The sequence below is a fragment of the Chaetodon trifascialis genome, chromosome 10 (assembly GCF_039877785.1).
Source record: "Chaetodon trifascialis isolate fChaTrf1 chromosome 10, fChaTrf1.hap1, whole genome shotgun sequence".
In the NCBI taxonomy this organism is placed as follows: Eukaryota; Metazoa; Chordata; class Actinopteri; order Chaetodontiformes; family Chaetodontidae; genus Chaetodon; species Chaetodon trifascialis.
The window spans coordinates 24,022,501-24,045,552 of NC_092065.1; the positions used below are offsets into that span (position 1 = coordinate 24,022,501).

Genomic DNA, 23,052 nt, shown 5'->3' on the forward strand with positions numbered 1-23,052 from the left:
GAAAGGATGAGCGAGCTTTTCTTTACATGTTTGTAGTTTGTCTGTTTCATCCATCATGAACAGTCTAAAAATAAAAGTTTTAACTATCATATCTACTGTTACTATATCTTGAAGAACATATTGTTACAGTGTGCTGATCAGTAAGCTTTAACAGTGTTGGTAGGTGGGCTGTCAGGTCTTGGTGCTAATCTAAGCCAACAGCCTTCTCCCTCCATCTTCATATTTATTGTACAGCCATGAGGAGATTGTCAAACTATTCTTTTACAAGTACAAAAACAAAATAATTACAATCGAACGCATCCCAAGGTCTTTACAGACTGAGCATGTAATATTCAGGACATCTTTTTTGTTTACCATGGCTCGAGGCAGCGGGAGAATCTCACAAACAGACCTGTTCTTGTGCGAATAAGAAGCACAAATACACTCCAGACAGCCTCCATAGCACAGTGAACCAGCAGGGAAGTGATACGCCGTTCTTATGAGCGATTTCATACAAACACCCTGAAGCTTACAAACAGTATGCCATAGAAAACATTAGAAGAAGAATCAGGTAAAACATAAAATAACCTTTTTTTAAACAGCTGACCAAATACTGATTTCTCCTTAGGTCTTAGAAGTCGAGATTAAAATCCAGAAGCAGCATAAATGGGCTAAAAATGCACCAAATACTGTTTGTACACACCATGGAAGATCTCCTGATATGGTTTTAACAGCAGTAACTGTTATTTATCAGACCTACACGGCGATAACACTGTGTTCAATAGCATGTCGAATGTCCAGGCTGGGGTTAAAGATTCCTTTTGAGGATTAACTGTCACACTTCTTTGACTAAAGGTTTACTGGTCAGGGTCACATGTATTCTTACCTTTGGTTCAAGGGGTTTGATAAAGCATGGGGGAGTGGCCAAACATCTGTTAAACACCAATGCAACCAACATGACTGTAAAGGGAAAGCTTCAACGCCTAAATTGGTATTACTGACATCAGTAGCGTCACCACATGTTTTGCACTGATAAGGCTTGTATTGATGGGGAACTCCAGAAAATGTTCCTAAAAGTAGCTGAAAACTGACTAGTTAGCTGAATTTGCTGGCCAAATCAGCAAACACTGAAGATGTGAGCCATGTGATCGGCCATATTCCACTGCAGTAACTCCTCTCCTGAGCCTGATGTATCTCTGCATATAAAGGTGCCAACATTGGCTGTCAATACAGCTACAGTCACACATCAAGACTTCTTTTAGCTTTTGTCTGATCCTCCAAAAATCCAAAAACACCACTGCTATCAAACCGGACAAACGCTCTACGAAACGCTGTAAAATATGAATCCTAGTTATTTCAACATGAGAATGTGAGTGAGCAATGCCTTCAAGTTTTAGATGAACTGAACTGGTACTTGTAAAATGTGTTTATTAGTATAAAGTGAAACACAGAGACACAACTGAACTACAACAAAACTTAAAGCTGAACTAAGCTGAGCAGAGCTGCTGTAAGCATGGTTTCCAGTTCCGCTCATTTTTAAAAAGCTGTTTAGCACAGGACACCTTCTGTTATGAACAAAACTGACTCTGGTAGCTCACCATTGTGCCATAAATGTAAACTTACAAATGGAACATATATACACTGCTTTTGGAGCTGTCCAAGAATATCAAATTTCCGGTCTTGTGTATCTAAGGAGATGAGCGCAATATTCAAACGCAGGATATGTAAAGATCCGGGCCAGTTTCTTTTGGGGCTGCCGCCTACAAACCAGGTTATGGACGTTAAGAGATCCAGGCTGCTGAACAAACTCTTATTTCTGGCTAGAAAATGTATATTATTTAATTGGATTAATGAGAAACTCCCAATGTAACTCAGTGGTATAAGGAAATTTTTAGTTCTCCTTATGGAGAGAATAAGTGCTGAGTTAAAGGGAAATGATGACATTTTTCTGGAAATACAGCAGCCTCTGATGGATTACTTGCCTAAAGATCTATGTGAAACTATCCAGAGGGGTAAGGGCACGCTGGGATTAGATGACCCCAGGTTAAGTCAAAAAGCACCAAGATATATTATTTAACGTGCAAAGGTGTATATAATTTGATTTGATACTATTGTTGTCTTTTCTCTGTTTGTTTATGGATTTTGGTTTATGCCCCCCCCCCCCCTTTTTTTTTCATTGATCCTATTTTTATGTATTTTATCTCCCCCCAGCTCAGACCAACATTCTTCAATGTATATTTTCATGTATTATTGAATTGTACATTTTGGAAATGAAATTAAATCTGATTATCAAAAAAAGCTTTGAAGTCTGTTCACTCACGGACAATGTTGCCTAATAATTACAGCCGATGCTGAAATGTTTGTCACATCGGGATCTGATCCTGGTATTAATGCGACCAGCCAGAGCTGAGTTCAGACCAAACCCAGGAGAGATGTACACAAACTGTACAACGTTCCACCCAGACAGAAACTCATCACTGGACCTTCTGCACAACCGCAACTTTGTGTTCAATGCTTTGATTTATACTTGCAACTGGACATTAAATGCCCCGGTTCTGTTTTGAAAAAGGAGTATTTGTTGTGATTTTGGCCTCTGTGCTATTGTACTGTGCTATGTATCACTGACAGACCAGAGAAACTTTTTGACTTTTCAAAGACCTGAGACTTGACTTTGCTCCAAAAACAATTCTGCTCTGTGTGACTGTCTTTGCAGTAGGGTCTAAGTATCTAACTGTGTTGTAAGTGTCTGTAAATTTGAATATTTCTTTATTCCTACATCTTCCCCTCCTGCCTTGATCTAGAACAGTAAGTCCAAGTCTAGAGCTTCGACTGCTGGGACTAAATAGGAGCTTATTAGTGAGAATATGAGTCAGGCCTCATTCTGCCCCTCTTACAACACAGACTACAGTACCTTGGCTTGAATAATACTCGCCATATGTTTGCTTGCATGGAGATAGGCTTTAATTGGTTCTTGGGAGCCCTGAAATCAAACCCTTAATCCTTACGGTATTAACCCCACACACACTGCAGCCGTTTGTGGCTGGATTAGGCCGACGACTTGCTAGCAGTTGTGACATTATATCCCATAACGTATGACCACATTACAGCAACTGAAAGACACATTTACAGTAAGTTTGAGATACAGCAGCTCTGCTGGATCTCAGCTTTGAATGTTTAGATTGTCATGAACAATTCAGCTAAAACAGGACGCATGTCTTAACAGTCCAGCTCTCACAGGTGGTTGTGCTGCAGCGCTGCGATGCCTGTCTAGACTGGTTTAGATTAAATTTAAGTCCCCATCTCATGGGGTGGGATTTGGACCCATGTGTCCTCAAGAACTGTGTGATTTTGTAGTAATAAGCATTGGACCCTTGGACAACTGGTGCACTGTACAGCATGTTAGCCTGGACAAACTGGCCACAAGGGTCTCAATGTTTCCTGCAAGTGCGACTCTGACAAGCAGACCCTACACCCTTCAACTTCAAAAGCATTTGAACATGAATTATTCCTGTAATTCTAACTGTGAAATAAAACATTTGAATGAAAAATCATTTTTGTTGTTGTTGCATTGTGTATAAATTAGAGCTGTAAGTCGATTAAAATATTTAATCACAATTAATCTCATGAATGTCATAGTTAACTCGCAATTAATCGCAAATTAATCGCACATTTTTATCTATTCTAAATGTCCCTTGAATTTACCATGGCTTAAACTTTCCTTTCTTAAGTTTCCTTTGAACATAACAGCATCCATACGCCTCTGTCGAAAGCATCCATTGTCGCCTGGTTTTGACAAGGAGGCGGCAGAGAATTCGCATTCGCCGTGTGTTTGGCCATCAAGTGGTATTTCAGACTGGATGGGCTACAGTGATAACTCAGTTCACACCGACAATACACACAGATAACTTTGGTCTTGTCAGTCGACCCATCTGGCAACTTTTTGAAACTAAACTTTCCATTCAGAATCTTGTTCGCATCCATTTCGGCGTTTCGCGCTTCACATCCACACAAACCGCTAGCCTATTTTTTACAGCTAGCGAGCAGGCAAGACCAAACATGTGCGTGGGGCGTGTCTATTATTTTGCTTCCGGTTTACAACCCGGATCCTGTAGTTTTTCTTACGTTACTAGCAGTGGCCACAGCTTATAAAAAAACTACAAGGTCACTAGGTCACAAAGAGCGTTAATCTTGCGATAAAAAAAAAATGACGGCGTTAAAATTGATTTGCGTTAATAACGGGATATTTTTGACAGCACCAGTATAAATTACAGTTGTTACTCTCATGTCCATCATTCTGCACTTGGAAAGCATCAAGATGGCCAAGATCTACAAAAAATGAACGGAATGTGCCTTTAAATTTGCATGAACACACAGGTGCCATGATATCGCCACATAATGAAGCTGCTCGCTTAGGTTACACGTCTAGCACGCAGGCATCATCAGCATTCATTTAGTGTGGTGTTTCTGGTCACCTGGCAAACACCAGCCCTATAATCACTCACAATTTGGGTTCTGTTTTGGTCTCCACCAGCTCCAGAGAAACATTTCAGACTCTTTAGCTACTATCTGTCAGCCAGCCGCTAACTGTGAACACTGTGTGGAGTAGCTGTGAAACCACAGCTGAATCAAAAGAGGCTAAAAGGCTGTATAGAGCTGCACAGCGGGGTGATAATCTTTGTGTGTGTGTGCAGAAGTGATACATATTCCATATGACCATAGTCTTTTACTTATCTTAAATACGATCTATGATCACAGATAAAATAATAAACAGCTTTATAGAGTGTAGTTCTGTAGATCTGTACAGTGCTTTCCCAAACCTGCTGAAGGCTTGACTTGAATCATCCTACAGCTCACATTTTGGTTTTTTCAGGCCAACCTTTAGCTAATCCTTGGACATACTGGAGCTCAACTTCTCATCTGACAGCAGCCCATCTGGTCAGCCAGTGGCCCTCGACTCCCTGGTGTATTTTTGTCTTGCTGCTTCTCCCCCCTGGGCTGATATGTGCAGTGACACCCCCATATAAGTCAACCACTCATTCCAGGAAGTGACAGCTTGTGCAATGCCTTGTTTTTTTTCCCCCCCATGGACATCATGGTACAGATGAGTAGGAAACAGCAACATGAAACAGTCTAAGATTAACATCTTGATGATTGGCTGCACAGCAGAAGGAAGTGAGGATCAAGGCATAGACGGAAAAAAACAGAAGATATTCCACAAACAATTGTTCCAATATTCAGTTCAGTTGTGATATGCAAACACAAAGGAAGCGTCCACTGAGGCCTCAAACATTACAACGAAGATGATGACTGACAAACTGAGGCACCACTCAAACACCAACAAGGGGCAAAGTTGGTGAAAAGGCAGTCATTACTATATAAAATAAAATAAAATAAAATAAAATAAAATAAAATAAAATAAAATAAAATAAAATAAAATAAAATAAAATAAAAGACAAACTAGGACTCTAATTAACTTAGTGCCATCTGTGAACAGTCAGTATTGTTTTTTTTTTTACCTGTGATTCTGCAGCAGGTTGCATTTTCAAAGGTTATTCATCTCATAGGTGTCTGCTTCCTGCCAGGAATGATACGACACCAGCCCAGAGATGAATCCAGTGCTTAAATCCTTAGATTTCCACAGACTGTGCTGAGTTTTGACCATTAGTAGCACTACAGAGCAATGTTTGAGTGGATCCCTGTTTTCTTTGCAGCATGATACACAACCTGCCATTGGTTTCATGCTATTTCAGGGACAGACGGTGGAGGTGGTGGTAACCCTCAGCTCAATGATTTCATGTTGGAGGTTGTCAGGCACATCAACTGGTTCCACATTAAGCAGCAGAGCAAATATGTTCACTTCCTTCTATTTACTTTTCATGTCCTGAAACCTCTCACCAGATGCCTGAAGGAGTTTACCACCATTTTTTCACAATCCTCCTTCTGAATTAAGTTCTGAGCACCACAAAACCTGCCTGTATAACACTGTCTCTGTCAGAATGTGGTCTGTGAAAGCTGCTTGTTGGACATCCAGACTCCACTGAGGGGTGTTAACTTTATCCAGTCGCATTTGTCTTTGCAGCTCTTCCAGTTTAGCGTGTTTCAAGCTGGAATTACTCTTAAGATTGGTCTTTTTCATCACTGCGAGCTCATTCCCATGAACTAGCTATATAAAAACATATTTTACTTGTGTAGTTCTTGGCAGTAGGAGAGTGTTAAAGTGCAAATGATTTAATCAGCAGTGATGGTGTAAAAACAGCATCAACAAGGGAACACAAGCCTTTATTTTCAGCAATTAACCCCATTTAAAACCACCATTTAACAAGGATTTGTCCAAGTCCTGGACCTCTGACCCCTTAGCCCTTTATGCTGACCAAGCTGCTTCTCACCAACACTCATGTTCACCAACTTTAAGCTACTTGCAACAACAACTGCAATCCATAATCCATAAAAACACATTCACTGAGTGCCTGAGCAGCGGATGCCCGGTTCTGTGTCCGTCAGACAAACAGCAGTCACCAGCCTTTAGTTCTGACTTCTGCACTGCTCTGCAGGGTCATGAACATCCAGTTCAGCTGCAGATTTAGTTCTAATGAAGAATAATCCATTATATTACTCAAGTGGAAATTGAGTGAAAGTTTATCTGACTACTGAAACATCAGCCCACAGCATCCGCGGGCTCTAAGGTGAGACGCAGCCGTCTTGCCTGACTGGATTTCAGGTCTCGGAGGACGTGAAACCACCTGCTGCACGCAGGAATTAACTGGAAGATGAGAGGATGGACACACTCGTATCGCAATATGAAACAAGATTGGACCATGAGGCATTAAACTCTGAAAATGAGGCTTTCTATATCATCAGCTCCTCTTTGATGTCCTTCTTTCTGCCTTTGCAGCCTGATAACTGGCTTTAAATAAGCAACTAGTGTCCACTGTGGGATGAAATCAAGATAAGATGACAAAAGACTTTATTGATTATAAATCATAATCAATCTTTTTACGCTCTTCCATGGTAATAAAGTGCAGGCAAAATCAAGGGAACCTTATTTCATGCTTCCCTGTTATCTGTGGATTGGAGTGTGAACATCATCTGACAATCAAGTATTTATAGTAAAGTCCACAGCACACCCAGTAACTACTCTCTACATTGATGGCAGTAAGTTACAGCAGGTTCAGATCTGATTGCCTCATTTTCATCAATAGAAAACTGCTTTTGTGAACAATTGATCACTGAACCTTTGTTTGGGGCCTTCCCACGTCACCTGTTGCACCTCTGCCATCTCAAAAGTCACAGCAAAGGAAAAACAAGACAACAGCAGCAAAGTCCCATAACAGCGAGCCCCAAACAAGCATTACACACGGAAAAAAAATAAATGAAATAAAAAAAAAATATCCTCAGCAGTGTGAGTTTAATGTCACATATGAACGATTTCAAAATAAAATTCCTGATTATCGCTAAATCGCGCACTCGCGCTCACAGAGTAAAACGCGGCTGTCAGCTACTTACAGCGGAGAGTCCATGAGAGACAAAGCGTCCCGCTGCAGTCCTCCGGGTTAAATTCACAGAGTGTCCGAAACTGTCCTCACAGCTCGGCTTACACCTTCATGTCGGAGCTGCGGTTCCCTCCGGCGACCTGATTCTCACATGATAGCAGCCGTGTGTTTGCCGACCCCCGTGTTGTAGACTGACGTCAAGTCAGACTTCTGGACAGAGAGGAAACTTCCGGTTATTAACTTTAAAGAATAAAACACTTCCTAACGACCAACTTATTGCTATTTTTAATTCTGCTCACAGTCACCAGATAGCTAATTAGCTTTTTGCCATCCAGACCTTTTGAAGAACACATATATTACTAAACCAATTCTGATATTTCTAGAATACAGTAAGACATTAATATGTCATGAATGCTGAAGTTTACAACACTTTGTAGCCTCATTGTAACTACAAGCTTAAAGCTCAAATCATCAAACATTTATCTGATTTGCAAGACACAATTTAATACAATTCTTCCAAATAACCAACCACAACTATAATGTAATAAAATACGCTGCTTGATGGCAGCAGTCACAACTGTACATTGAGCCGGTTTTATTCAGGTTTAAGGCTTTATTTTGAAAGTACATTTGCCCCTTGTCCGGTACTGTTTTGTCTATCTGTGGCTAGCTTGACACCAATGGTGCAGAACTAGAAGGAGCTGCGCTCACCAGCCTGCCTAACACACATCCAGCAGGAACCTCAGCGATTAACTTGGGTTGGTGTAAATTACAGCTATTAAGAGGACTGAGTCACAGACGACACCAACAGCAAAGCAAACACAGACCGTGTCATTATATTTGTAAGAGGACTTACGTGTCTCATATTACATGTCTAAAATTGCTGGTGACAAAGTCCACTGTAAGCAAAACGGTTAAACCTATAAGAAAGTTAAAAGCTGTCTGTATGTCACCAGGACTTCACAAATAAATATGTATGCCTGCTTGACACAAGTGGACTTTTATGTATTTTAGCAATTCAGTAGTTCAACATTTCCAAACATTTACAACAGCATCCTCTTGAACTCAATAACAGACACGTCTGTGCTTCTGTTGATGCTGATTGTTCTCAGTTGCATCTCTCCAGATGGGCCATAGCAGGTGGCAGAACTTAGTGAAGTGAGTCCAGAGACCATTCTTCACCTGAAGGGCTCGAGGTCACATCTCAGTATCGGATCTGAGCAGTGCACCCTGGGCTTAGCAGCTCAGAGTATGCTCCTCCTGGGCCGACCTCTGACCTTTCTACGGTGGAGAAACTGAGAAAAGAGCTTTCCAACACACGCTGAGCTGTGCTGTATGTTGTTTGGTTCAGTTTTGTAAGGGTGCGGTGATGTCAAGGAGAGAAGCATGGGTTGAACATGTAATACAAAAAGAGCGACAAGCACTTTCTAAATATTTTAAATGCCACCCTCCCTGCCCCCCAACGCCCCGCCCCACCAGCTGAGCTGCAGGGAGGTAGAACTTTTTATTGCTAGGTGACAGCTGAACTCTGAAGGCAGAGGAAAAGCACATTTATCCTGAATGATGCTGCAGAGCCACATCACTTCTGCAACAGTTACTCATTTTTTAAATTCAGAATAGCGCTGCCGCATGTGGCCTTTGTGCTTTTGGAAAGACGAGGTGAATCATTTTATCAGTAGATATCTCAGAACCTGGCACAACAAAGCCAGAATTAACTGTATGGTCAGCGAACACAAGATAAGTGAGGAAATATGGGATTTACTGGAACCAAGCCTTTAACATTACGACTGCATGGACCCCATGAGCTTTTAGAAATGACTTCCTAGCATTACTAACTGCCACGTAGTTTACAGTTTATACTAAAAAGTGTGCCTTTTGGTAAAGAACTACTATGACTGTACATCTGAATGTGCAGAATGGGGTGCCTTCAGATAATGAGAAATATGCAGGCAGCACACATGCAAGTGTGTATGTATGCATACTAAAAAGACATGAACTTATACTGAATTTGTCATTTTCAACTTGCCAGTTCTGACTGTGTCCTTGACATGTTTTATCCTGCACTGCCATCAGGTGGTGGAGGACTGCTACGACATCACACAGGAGTACAGTGTTTTTTTTATCCAGAGAGAGGTCTGGATTACACAAAATAACAGCCAAGGATTGTCTGGGAACAAAATAACATGTAAGTGAATTGACTAATTAATCAGTTAATTATTTATTTGTATTATATGTATTTATCTGGATGCTTCAAGTACGACGCTTATTTTGACCTAGGGATGGGGTTCTTGTTCAAAGCTGGATGACCCACTGCTCAGGGGCACCAAGCAATCAGCATCCTCATATGTCACACCTGTCAGGTGGATGGATTGTCTTGGCAAACCAGAATTGCTCACTATCATGGATTTTAACAGATTTGTGCTCAAAATTTGAATGAAATTAGCTTTTTGTGCACAGAAAACATCTTAGATGTTTTACTTTAACTCGTGAAAAATGGGAGTGTAAACAAAAGTGCTGCATTTGTATTTTTGTGAACTGCAAAATGTTGGTTTCCTGACTGTAAAACTATGAAGACAAAATAGGGATGAGGACTGTAGCTGTGCATCAGCGTGTCTGAATATGTGAAAGCATTTCGTATGAATACATTCCAAAGTGTGAGTGTGTAAAAAGGTTTTGATCAAATGAATTCAAATGTTTGAATGTGTTAAAAGCATCTGTACAAACCTCTAACTTTAAAGTCCATTTGGAGATCTGATGCAAATGATGGTTCCAGGTTTATGACAGAGCAGACACAAGCAGCATGTCAGTGTGAAAGGCATCTTCACACCAACAGAAAATAAAACTTGTGCTTTATGTACTGAAATGACGCTGTAGTCCTTGATTTGTTTGGGAAACCAATATGGATTTAAGATCTGTGGGCAGCTTGCACCAGCTATAGGCAAGTTCTTCCTTAAGTCAGGCACAAACTCCAGACTAATTAAAAAAATAGCTGTCTCGACATTTGGATGCAAAGCAGAGGCCGAACATCATCTCAACTACTCAGAAAGTCCAAACTAACCAAAACATTGTCACAGAAAGTGATTGTCACTTTCTGTGGCCAATCAGTGAAAAGCACTATTCTAAAAGGAGTGTTTATCTTGTCTGTCTGCCCAATCGTCTTTGAGCACATTGCGATGCACTAGCAAACAGGCAAACGGCTAAAAAAAAAAAGGGCTAAATACAAATTATATTCAATGATTATTAGCATTATTATTCTGATTATTATTAGGAGTCATTGGCAGAGCTGTATTGTGCTTGTACTTGTTTCTTGCAATTGCTTTTTTTTTTTTTTTTTTTTTGACAAAATGGTGAAAATTTTACTGTGAGCTACAAACATGGATGTCAGCCCCACAACTGGAAATTAACCATGTTTCATACAGTCTATGTTCTCTACCAGAGGTGGAGGGTCATTTACAGAGACTACACATGGTGCATTGTGTGTGTGTGTGTGTGTGTGTGTGTGTGTGTGTGTGTGTGTGTGTGTGTGTGTGTGTGTGTGTGTGTGTGAATGTAAATTCTTAATACTTACATACACAGTAGTAACAGTAACACAGCTTTTTAATGGTGGTTGCTTATCAAACGTATTTTGTCATATTCTTCTAAGGAGGACTCCAGCATTACAAACCGCACCGCTGCCGGAGGACTGTGAACTAAGAGAACACTACACTGCATGTTTTCACTTCACCAGCAACCTTTTCTATCTTCCATCCTTCATAACTGTTATTTCATAAAGTATGGCTTTTGCAGTACATCACCAGAGTTTTAAGCTACAATTTGAGTCAGGGGCGAGTTATCTTCTACCTGTCAGTTACAAATACAACAAACCAGCTCTTTACGAAATCTTCCCTGCTGTTGCAACTGTTATAAACATTTGTCTCTCATAAAAGTCTTCAAATACAAACATTCATAATACTTCATTACTACAACCACTTGACATAAAAATAGCACCTTTTTCTTCTCTGTAGAACCTGTGGTACTCTGCATAAGTCTGACAGTTTCACAAAAATAAAACGAGTGTAGTCTAATTGAGGCTCAAATCCAAACTGAAGAGTTACTAAAACCAATCTTGTCAGCATTCGTAGTTATGTATTCACACTAGCTTAAGAAGAAATCAAGCTGAAAAACAATAGCAAAAACAGCACAACTGGTCTAGTTAAGACCTGCTGGGGAGGAGTACACTACATTTTGGAAAGGCAAGGTCCCCTGTTAGGCAGAGTGTGTGCAAAGGATAAAACCCATCTTTATCTGAACAACATGTTGTTGGTTGTGTCACGGATGAAGCAGCAGATGAGTCTTCACAGAGCTTTCTGGATCAATCTGACCACTGACCAACTCCAAGTGTTATTATATGTGAACTCTCATCCATGACCTTGCAAATACTATAGAAAAGTCTGAGTGTAGTAAAAAAAAAAAAAATGCATGTGACTCAACACCTACTCCTGCGTTCTCAACAATCTATGTGCCTTGAAAAGAACATTTGTCCAACTTGATGAACAGTAATGTGTGTTGTTTGAAAAAAAATAGTGCAGCAGTCTGTGACATGTTACTCTGCATGATAAAATTGGTGTAACTTTCCTATGTTTAGTGTAAAACTTCTGTTTGCTTGGCACTTAAATCTCTGACTAGAGAGCTACAGTAACTGCTACAGCAGCTTCTTTACAAAAAAAGACAAAAGATGCCCCCATGAAGCTTCTTCTACTACCAGTTAAGGGCTATTCAAGCTGCTGTGAGATGAAGTGACGCGATCCGCTCGTCCTACTCTAGAGGCCAGCCTTCCTGCTGGAACACCAGCTCCACCGCCTCCTTTACATCCTGCACCACGAAGGACGGCTGCGTGAGGCTGGGGTCAAAGCGGAAGTCCCTGTGACCGTGGAAGATGTGCTGCTCCGTGACCGTGTGCGTTGGGTCTGAGGGCAGGTCCTGCTGGTCCCTGCTGTACACTCCTGTGCACACCAGGATAGAGCTGCACCCCTTGGGGAGGTCCTGCTCTGCCCCGTACACACTTGATGTGCCACTTTGTTCTGTTGATGTCATTTTAGAGGCATCAACAGTTTCTGCCAAGGGGTCTGCACCTCCTCTGCCACTCTTGGCCTGCATCTGGGCCTTGGTACGCCGAGAAGCCTGGAGGTAGCGGTTGTAGAGGTTGGCGCCATATATGTCAGCCATGGGGTTATCACTGTAACAAGAGAGCGTGACAACCCATTCAAAGGCTTTAACCTCCCAATAAAGACTTTGTGCTTGAGAAAATACTAAACATTACGATTCTTAAGTGTTAAATGTGGGCGTAAAGTCGAGATGACGAGTCACTCACCCTATAGCATACAGCGTCTTCACAGGTGTGGTCCAGCCCAGTCTCTCAGCCTGCTGTCTAACCAGCAGCTCAGCATAGTTATAAGTCACCACGCTGGGTTTACCAATCAGAGCCTCGTATTTCAGGTCGTACCCTGTGACCTTCTTGTAAAGGCTCTCTAAGCACACAAGGAACATACCGTGTCCAAACCTATGAGACAGGGACATTCAGTGTAATAACACCGTAGTGACATTCGCATCTTTTAATAATACATTTCCTGACACACACCTGGGATTCTTGGCCTCGGCCATCCACAGCAGGTCCATGTTACAGGCCATGACCGGGATGTGAGGGTACTGCATTGAACTCCAGGCATTGCCCGGGTTCCCATTTGTCAGGAGCACATCGACGATCAGCTGGAGGTTGGTCTCCCATCTGATTGGCTCACCAAATAAGATGACAGCTGTTGGAACAAAAAGGCGAAGAAGGAAATTACACATGCGGCAGGCACATTTCTGTTCATGTTCATGTTCCAACTACAAGGCTGACTGTGTGTGGAAACGTACCATCTATTGGCTGCAAGCCTTTGGAGGGTGGAATCTGTAAGACATTATGCATGTTAGTAATATGTCTGAGTCATCCTTAACTGGACATAAACCAGCTTCAGCATGAATACTCACACTGTCTTTGGGCCTTCTGTTGTGATCTACGACATCCAGAAGAGGATACGCCTCTCTGAGCATATCTATAGTAACAACATCCTGAAAGCCCAAGCTGAAGTTTGGTGGTTAAAGTTAAACACAAGTGAGCCACAAAACACACATGAAGGAAATACTTTGAACAAAAGATCACAGATATCACCTGCAATGTCTCTGCTCATCTGTAATGTGTTTCCTGAGGTATAGCTTACTATACATAAGGAAGGTATTAAGGCATTAAGACTTGTTGACAAAAGAAAGTGAGATTCAAATCCACACCCTCACACGACAAACCCCACATAAAAAAAGCAAGAAATCCATGAAAGGGCTTCACTGAGACAGTCAGGCTGCAAAGGGAACAAAGGGTTCAAAGACTAAACCCTGATAACAAAGTGGAACATGACCAAAAATGCCCTGAATAAACAGAACATGCACACTTTCGAGGTCAACTTCCAGCAGAAGCGCACAAAGCAGAGTCCCTGATTTAATGCAGGATACTTGTGGGCGACCTCCTCCACAGGACCCTGTCCCGACACCAGCACGCGCATTTTGTGGAACTGGGTAAACATTCGCAGAGGACTGTGGGACAGCATTACCTGGTCTGGAGAGACCTGAGAGAACAGAGAAAACACTGATGTCAGAGACGAAGAAAAAACACACGAGCAAACAAACTGAAAACACTTAAAATGATCTAAATGTTCAGTTTACCTCCACCTCAAGCAGATGTGACAGATGCTCAGCTTTGGTCTGCCTCATGCAGTTCCCAGCGTTGGTGACAAACACCACGGGCACCTTGTATTTCCCATTGCGGTCCACCAGGTTCCTGAAGCACTGCTTGGCTGCAGGGATGGGCGTCCTGCCCCGCACCAGCACCCCATCGATGTCAAAGAGGAGCCCAAAGGACCCGGGGCCCTGAGGAGGGAGCTGTGTGAAAACACGAGGTTAGCCATTAACTCGCTGAAAATCATCATGCTCTTCGTCACTTCAAACACAGAGAACTGCAGGAAACTTTATATAACACTGTATATAAATGACACACCACAGTTTTACAGGGGAAGATAACTCACTGATGAGTGAACTGGATAACTGAGATAGTAATAACAGGATATAAATGTGTGGTGTGTCATGCACCTTATTAATCTCTCATGTGTGTGTGATTAGCTGTTCAGTGTGTTTCTTTACCTCTTTGCCCTTCAGCACAATCATGAGGGATACACAAAGTACAACAGGCAGTGGTTATAAGGCGAAAAGTAGATCTTAATTTAACACCAATTAAGTTTGAATAAAGCATCCACTTACACGGCTGTAATTTCGTGAGGTCGAAGACGAGGCGTTAACTTGTTTTGATGCTCCCTCGCAACTTGCTTTCAGCAGCTGCCAGCCAGTTTTCAGAGTCCGTATTCTCTGCATTTCTCCAGGCACTTGTGTGTAAACACCGGCGAATAAACAAGAGTCAACAACAGACCGAGCTGAGCTAGCTTTAGCTGAGCTTTCACTAACTGCCTACTTAGCAGACCTGACGACTCAAGAACTGGGTCATGGTAAGTCAGCCTGTGAGGGTCAATACTGTGCGCTATCTCCTCCTGCACTTCATGTTGCTGCCATCATTCAACACACGCAGCAGAGCCGCACTCTAATAACAGCGAGTGCGCATGCGCAGAAACAATATTTCTAGACACAATACACGTCACGGCAAGATGCGTTGGACTCTGCCTCTGATAGGTTGTCTTGATTGATTGTTTCGGCGCGTTGTTAGGTTCAGGCATAAGAAAATCAACGTAAGCCAATCAGAGGCACAGTAGGGCGGGGCTACCAGTATAAGCAGCGGGAATGTCGTTTTACCGGAAGCACTGACCAGCAAGTTGCACTTCTGGAGAAATGAAACTGAAACACTCAATTGTCTCCTTTACAGCAAAGTGATCGTAAAATTTAACTTTCAATTGTAATGATTTCAACATTTTAGAAACATTCTTAGACTTTCTGTTGTGACGCTATAATACAGTAAAACTTGAATCTGATGTAGTAGTAGTTGTTATAATTTGCATCCCTGACTTTCTTCCAGCAGCAGATCATCACAGTGTTCTTGAAGATCTTGATGATGAAAACCCAAATACCCAAATTGCATTATTACACTTTCATTTTATTTTTTTAATTTACATAAATGGAAAATGATCCTCTTGTGGGATTAGATTTTCAAAAAGTTTACATTATCATTTTAATCAAGTCCCCCATGGCGGGAAAGTAACTTCTTCTGAAAATAAGAGTAGGAGTAACTCTTCAGAGCCATTTCTATGTGATCACATGCTCAGAGTAGCCACTTCGAGCATTACTGTTCATTGTTTGAAAAAAAAAAAAAAAAAAAAAAATCTGCAAAACGTATATAATTTAAGAAGTATTAGAGTATTTTTACGGTGTAATTTTTGATAAACAGCTTTTATTCTGAAATTTACAAGTAGTAAAATTTAAGGATTTTTACTTCTATCATTAACTTAAGTCCAGCATTTAACAGTTTAATATTGTATATATATTTTTTTCCTCTCTCACTTAACAACATGATCTCTCTGCAGGTCTCATGTCTTCTGCAGTGCCAACTGCCAAACACATCAGTCCTTCTTGAGTAGGGTTGGACCAGGCTACTGTGCTATCAGAGAGGAGGAGAGTCCCTTCATTTTGGGGAGGCCAAGTAGAAGGACTGGGTCTTGGGTTTTAGGTGAGCTCTCATGGTGGCCAGCGACAGGCTGCAGTCGACACACACCTCCATGGTGACCCAGTCCTTACATAAGATCAGGGGTAGAGTCAAATCTGTTGAAAAACAGGCTCAGTTCATTTGCCCATTCCCGGTCTCCAGATTCTGGGCCCGTCCCGCTATCACTGTTGTGGTCTGAGATGGTTTTCAGGCCCCTCCAAACCTCTCTGGCGTTGTCCTCCAGCTTCCTCCTGTCTGTCTTTGCCTCTCCCCTGTTTCTGCACCCTCTTCAGCTCATCTTTGTCCACTGATCTAAAGACCCTCTTCTTCTCATTCAGTAGGGCTTTCAGTTCCAGGGACACCCAAGGTTTGTTGTTTGGAAAACACCGTGCCTTTTTAGTTGGCACTGTAGTGTAGTCTGTGATGCAGGTTGTCAAACTGTCAATGTCCTCCCCGTGTGGACTGCACAACACTTCCCAGTCAGTGGGTCCAAAGCAGTCTCTCAGTACCATACTGGACTCTCCTGACCATCTTCTCACATACCTGATGGTTGGTTATTCATCACAGGTATGTAGAGTGGTGTCGCTAGGGTCTCTTGGGGTTCCAAGCAAGAAATCCCTGGGGCCTCTCACTGCAAAAATTTGTTTTTTGCACACATAAATGCACAATTTCTGGGACATTTGAGATAAATACAGAAAAAATAGATTAGTGGTTGTCAAAGTGAGGTCCAGGGACCAACAGAGCTCCCTGAAAGCCCAGGCCTAACAATAATCGTTGTAAATAAGTGGCCGGGCCCCCCCTAGTGGCCGGGGGCTCCAAGCAACTGCCTGGCTTGCCTGTCCCCAAGCCCGCCCCTGCCATTTACAAAGTTTGTTCCTGACCACCTATTTATACCATGCACAGTTTGAACAATTAATCAATTAAAACAAACTCTAATTACAAAATCAACACCAATAATAGTGAAGTTCCTCTATGGACTTCCATACTCCTGTTACCTGTTTAAGCTGCATCTGTGTCAGCGTAGCTAACACCATCTTAATGTCACACTAGGAAAATCACAGGTGTAAATACATTTAATAATGACTGAATTCCATTTAGCTGCTTTAATTTCAGGGCTCTGGTATTGTGCACACTGGCTGTCTGTCACACTGTGATGTCACACACAGCTTTTGTGACACCTGTACTCTGTAAAAAATGTGGATGCTCATAAATTTAAAATCATTGTAGCAAATCATCTTTATTAGTCCAAAATACAAAATTGAAATAACATTCACTCTAAGTTTCAGAGATAAACACAGTAGCACAAACATACTTGACTGGAATAAACCTCACACAGATCGTCTCTGCAGGCAAACACCAGGCATCACAGTCCAGTCCTCAGCTGAATCTCAGCTCATTTTCCAGTCCATAGATCTTCGCCTTTAGCGCCATCAGCTCACCCTGAACCTTCTTGGTCCTGGTGTTGGTCTGACGTACCTCATGCAGAATGGCTAAGTCCTGGTTGGGCCCAATATTCAGAGTAACCTGTAGCAGTGGATACACGTAAAGCAGGTTAAACAGTTCAAAGTTAACTACGATATCAGCAGCGTGGACGACTGGAAGGGACAACTGAGAAATGATCTCAACAAGGTAATAATTCATTTATGATCGAGGGACGTCAATTTTTTGTATTCATGACAAAAGAAGAGCTCAAAACACACTTACGTTTAAATAATGAAAATAAATGATTTTTCTTTTATGCCTTTATTCGTCCCGCAAGGGGAGATTCCAAATAATTAATAAATAAATAAATAAATAAATAAATAAATAAATAAGACAATGATTAAAGTACAGAGCCCCTAAAGTGCCACAAAGAAAAAAAACTGCGCTCGTTTTAGCATCTCGTACACACGTTTTAGTATCATGCACTATATAGTTTTTTTATTTTTTCTTTGTGGCACTTCAGGGGCTCCGTATTAAAGACACTAGTTGGTTATTCAGAAAGTATTTTCACCTTCAGGAGTTGTTTTTCTACATCTTTGAATTTCTGTCTCAGGTGCTTCAGGTCCGTCTTGAAGCCCTCCACCTCCATGGCCCTCCTCTTCTCCAGCGCCTCATAACGCTGAGTCATCAGCTGAAGACGCCTGGCCATTTTGTCTGAACGCTCCTGCACAGGTAAAGACTTAGTAAGTCAACCTACAGAATGCTAGAAAACACATAACAATCAACCAGAGACGTGTGCGAGGGCTTCACAGACACTAGTCCAACAGTCCAACCATTGTACCTTAAACATTTCCCTGCCCACATCCCCCTGCTCTCTGATCTGGGCCAGTTCTGTCTCCAGAGTAATACACTGCTCCCTGTACATGTCTGCCAGACGGTGGGCTTGCTTCAGATCCTCCTGCATTGCCTGATGAAATACATTCATTTAAATATGGTCAATAAAAAACTGCATGCAACATCCAAAGGCAAAAAGAGCTCTGATATTCTACATTAAGGGAAAAGGTTATTTAGATTTTACGAAGTTGATATAACAGCAGGAGAGATTACTTTAGGCCTACAGTCAACTTTTAGAATGGAAAAAGAAAAGTTTGACCTTTATCTCCTCCTTGTGTGTCTGCTCAGATACAGGCTCAGGCTTGGAGAGGACCTGGGCGGTGCTGCTGCTGCTGCTGCTGGGATGCCACGTTCGACCCGGCTCTGCACCGGCAGACCCAGCCCTCCTCAGACGGTTGTGGCAAGAGTCCAGGTCCCTCAGCAGCCGGTCCTTCTCCACCATCCAGCTCTTCTCATGAGCCCGTGTGTCAAACTTCATCTGTAAGAAGTCTTTAGTGCTCTGGTACAACAGGTTCTGGGTTTGCTGGAGCCTGTGGTGTCAAACGGGAGAGGAGCTGAGAGTTATATATTGAAGTCAGGCAGAAGAATGCATTCATCATCATCATTCAAAGTGAACTCTAAAGAGAAGAAAAACAAAAACAGATCTGTCGTTCACATGTGACAAATGTGGAAAAAGTAGTAGTGACCAATGAAAATGCAGACCCACTTGTCAGTCAGAGCTGTGATTCGCTCCTGATCCCTGTGACACTGTGCCTGCGCCTCCTCTGTTTTAATCCGCCGATCCTCCAGCAGAGATTCTACCTGCTCTTTGGCCAGACGGGTTTGTTCCTCCATTTGAGCATGCAGAGCCTCCACCTGGTAACACAAAAATAAACGCTCGGTCCACTCATCACCAAAGTCATGGAGACAGGAGCGAGAGACATGAGAGCACAGAAGTCCATTTATCTGCATTCAGAAAGCGGACACCTCGACATACCTGCAGTAACAACGTCTGGTTATCGTTCTTGTATTGCTCCAGGCTTTGTTCATTCACCCCCTCTGCAGATTTTGTTCTCCGGCTACTCTCTGCTTAATCAGGCATGAAATTCAAATTATTCATCATTTTGCTTAACAGCAAAGAGCTCACAGCAAAGCTTCTGTGTTTGAGTTTCACTACACAGAAAATATTACCAGATCACACGCTTCTTTCAACACAGTAACTGATGTCTTAATAAATACATAAAGTTTTCAGACCTTTCCTGGTCACAGTTGGTCTTAACTTTGTTGGCCTGAGGTTGAGATTTTCCTCTGATCTGCACTCAGCGTTCCTCTGTGTTACAGTGACCTGAAATATATGTCATATAAATTCAAAGCTTATTCAACCCCATTCATTTTCGTTTTTCATTGTTTGCCAGACCAAATTACGTCATTTGTGTTTGTTGTATCTTCTGTGAGAAAGTCTCTAACAAACCTTGTGAGGAGGCTCGCGGTGGAAATACGTGATCTCTCCTGCATCAGGACCCACCAGGGCAAGAAGGTGCTGGATTTTCTTCCTGTCCTCCAACTCTCTGCAGTGAACAGATGGTTGGATGGTTTCATGTGAACATTTGCTTGGGAAGAATAACAGCAATACACACTAACAGTAGCAACAACGCTGAAGACAGATTTTAAAGGCCCTGCACATCCACACGTGTTTTTTAACCTTACTCAGTCAATCAAGAACAGTCTGCACATGATCTTACGGTCTCACTGATGGAGCACTGACCTGATCTTCAGTCTGTCATTTTCTGCATAAAGTCGCAGAGACTGCTCTCTCTCTTGGAAAAGGTAGACTTGCATGTCGCTCAGAGCATTCTGCAGTTCCACAATCTCTCCCTCCCGCTGCCGTACCTCCCTCTGTAGCTTATGCTGGGAGGATATCGGGAACAGAGAGGAGATCAGTTAAAACAGGCGCACCGGAGGAGCAATCTGACATGCAAAGCAATCACATACGAGCTGGCTCTCACCTGGTCTCCTGTGATGCTTCTGTACTTCTCCAGCATCTGCAGCAGCTCCTCGTGCTCACCGTCAAACTGGGCAATCTTCTGTCTGTAGAACTCCAGCAGCTCCCTGGAGGGACGCAGGTAAGCCAGCCGCTCATGGATGGGGGGCAGTGGGGAGTCAGGTTCTCGACCAGGCGTACGAACGTTGGTTCTGAAGGGGGAAAAACCCTTTATAAGCCAGTATGGAAGAGGATACTTCTGCATACCAATCCACACAGACATTACACACATGGGTAATAAATGTCCAGTACTGACCATGTCTGTCAAAGCAATGTAAAGAGAAACTTTCTGATTTTCAACCAGCTTTGGATCATGATTTAGGTAGTGTATCAAATGAGCAATCGCATTTGCAATTGCACTGCTTTGTTACTAACACAGCAACGTTACAGTGTGAAATCAGGCAATAAAATGTTTCTATGAGGCCAGTTCACATAAGACTGGAGTGCTGTAGTCAGAAATTTGAATTTTTTTACTTTGGAAAGAGTTTGATGACAGACCCTGGAGATGCTGAGTTCCTGTTTTTCACACCTCTCACACACTCTCTCGCAAGATATCAAATGTTTGTTTTATGCCAGTGTTATCATCGCAGTAATTAACAAATGTGTCATCCTAATGCAGGAGGTGTCATCCAAAAAGTACTTCATTTTGTAATCGATGTCACCTCTATTTGCAAAAGCTTTGCTGTGTCTCTTCATCTGTTGCAAAACTGTTCAAAAATCAGGCTGGAAATGTGCCAGTGAGGATACTGTAATCTGAATCAGTGAAATCAATAAGAATTATTGCACATTACTGCAGAGTCCACCCTCGCACACACAACCTAAATGACTGAAAACAAATCTGCATAGACACCCTTTAGCTATACGGCTTGAAGCACCTTCTAGCATGCTAAGATACAACATCACATCTGCACTGCACAAAGAGTACATGTCTGCAGCACATTTTATGAACAGCATAATGAACCATTACACAGGCAATTAAATCCACTTAAAGAGCAAGACTAAATCCATGAGGGATGAGACTTAAACAGTGGGGGGCAAGCCTGGCAAAATAAACCCAGGGACCACTCAGGGAGATTGCAGTTAAAAGCAGGGGCATTCAGTGACAATTCAAAGAGGTTCAGCTGGAGAAAATTTCCTCAAGCAAAAGTTTGGAAAATCCAAATGTCTAACTTGCCTTGTGATTCAGAGCCATCTACACTGAAGTGGCCTGGTAGCTGTAACTCAAAGTACTCCAACATTAAAAATCTTTCAGGTTTTTCATGTTTTAAGGCCACCGTAGGTCCTCCTACATGCTTGTTAAGCGAGGCTGAGAGAGTCAGTTGGTTGCAATCGGCAACCTCACTGCTAGATGCCACTAAATCTCACATAGTGGTCCTTTCCTTAGCATGCTGTTGGCCAGTGAATGAATGTGTTCCTGTGGCTCGATCATACAGGGTTCTCAGATTGTTCGCCTTCACTTAAGATTTGTTCGCCTTCACTTAAGATTTGAGTGGATTTTCTCACACAATGCTAAAAGAGAAACACTCCAGACTGCTGTCCGCAGATTAACAACCTCTGGTGAAAAGCATAACATCCTCTCACAATGGACACTCTCAGCGCTACAGAGGGTTGTCTCTATCAGAGACCACAAACACGTCTGTCCTCCTATGTCTTACCTGTGTGCTGATGCATCTTTCGTTGGAGATCCCATCCCAGCACAAAACACTGAAAACAAAGGTAAGAAATTGGAGGCTGTCATCAACACTGCAAAAAACATTGGTTCATTGTTGCAGGTGCAACATTCACATACTGTCTGCAGTCAATTCAGTAACAAAAGGCAACACAGAGCTTCACAAATCAGGTCAGGGGGTCAGCAGTGAGGAGTCATCATGAGCTGAATGTCAAGACGTTTACAACGAAAGCTCCGTTCAAGACCATCTTTCAATACACTTTATGGTTATTATCTGCTTTTATCTCAGGAATTTTCTTTGTTTCTCACTGAAAGAGTCTATTTCACCTTACTCAAATACAAACAAGTCGATAATGTGTAGTCTTCATTGGCTTGAACAGAGGCAGTAACAGGTAGTTTCATGTAAACGTGTGATGCGTTAACTCCACCGTGTATCTCCGTTAGCACGGTCTGGGCGCCAGGGGGAGCGGGACATATGAAAACAGTCTGCTGTCGCCAGAAGTGACATTAACACTCATTTTCAACACTTTGAACGTATATTTAGCTGATAGATAACTCAAATCAGTGGAGCAGGCTGAAATTATAACGTCACCTTATCAAACTAAATGAGCATGTCCTTCCCCGCTGCGAAGCATATAACGTTTGTGTTTCCTAAAAGCTCCGTTAACGTTAACAGTGCGACTACAGACTTAGCGAAAATAAAACCAGCACATAAAATAAAAGCATATTAAAATCTATATCTGACGTTAATGGCTGACATACATTTTACACACAGTCAGCCTCTGAAGACTCACAGCTCCCCGGTCTGCACACCAGTGTTGTTCGTTGATACCAAGCGTTTAAATCCCGGAAGTTTACGCCACAC

The 23,052-nt window shown here is 42.2% G+C and overlaps 4 protein-coding genes across 12 annotated transcripts in view; 1 reads left to right on the forward strand and 3 right to left on the reverse strand.

Moving 5' to 3' along the window:
- Positions 1-7,628, reverse strand: part of mical2b (microtubule associated monooxygenase, calponin and LIM domain containing 2b) — a 54,445-nt gene extending 46,817 nt beyond the window's left edge. For 5 of the 6 annotated variants that reach the window (XM_070971621.1, XM_070971620.1, XM_070971622.1 and 2 more), the window contains exon 1: positions 7,483-7,620. The gene's annotated coding sequence lies outside the window, so the exon portion shown is untranslated. Of the gene's footprint in view, positions 1-7,482 lie in introns of all 6 variants that reach the window. The other variant, XM_070971619.1, reaches the window with a different exon arrangement.
- LOC139337292 (protein C19orf12 homolog) overlaps positions 1-23,052 on the forward strand; it is a 344,772-nt gene that overhangs the window by 319,388 nt on the left and 2,332 nt on the right. The gene's annotated exons all lie outside the window — the stretch shown is intronic.
- On the reverse strand, positions 10,809-15,140 carry hdhd5 (haloacid dehalogenase like hydrolase domain containing 5). The gene is made up of 8 exons (XM_070971814.1): positions 14,796-15,140; positions 14,205-14,420; positions 13,995-14,107; positions 13,479-13,572; positions 13,365-13,398; positions 13,087-13,261; positions 12,820-13,008; positions 10,809-12,684 (listed from the first exon to the last, which is right to left on the reverse strand). The coding sequence occupies exons 1-8, from the start codon at positions 14,904-14,906 to the stop codon at positions 12,264-12,266; spliced, it is 1,353 nt and encodes a 450-aa protein (XP_070827915.1). The 5' UTR covers positions 14,907-15,140; the 3' UTR covers positions 10,809-12,263.
- ccdc77 (coiled-coil domain containing 77) lies at positions 17,394-23,035 on the reverse strand. Of its 4 annotated transcripts, none has more exons than XM_070971813.1 (12): positions 22,950-23,035; positions 22,174-22,222; positions 20,484-20,670; positions 20,243-20,385; positions 19,949-20,045; positions 19,732-19,822; positions 19,475-19,563; positions 19,205-19,353; positions 18,758-19,028; positions 18,446-18,571; positions 18,176-18,328; positions 17,394-17,706 (listed from the first exon to the last, which is right to left on the reverse strand). In XM_070971813.1, the coding sequence occupies exons 2-12, from the start codon at positions 22,206-22,208 to the stop codon at positions 17,560-17,562; spliced, it is 1,488 nt and encodes a 495-aa protein (XP_070827914.1). In that variant the 5' UTR covers positions 22,209-22,222; positions 22,950-23,035; the 3' UTR covers positions 17,394-17,559. The 4 variants fall into 4 exon arrangements, with proteins under 4 accessions (XP_070827914.1, XP_070827913.1, XP_070827912.1 ...); XM_070971812.1 differs by having other exon boundaries at positions 19,475-19,566; XM_070971811.1 differs by lacking the exon at positions 22,950-23,035 and having other exon boundaries at positions 22,174-22,301.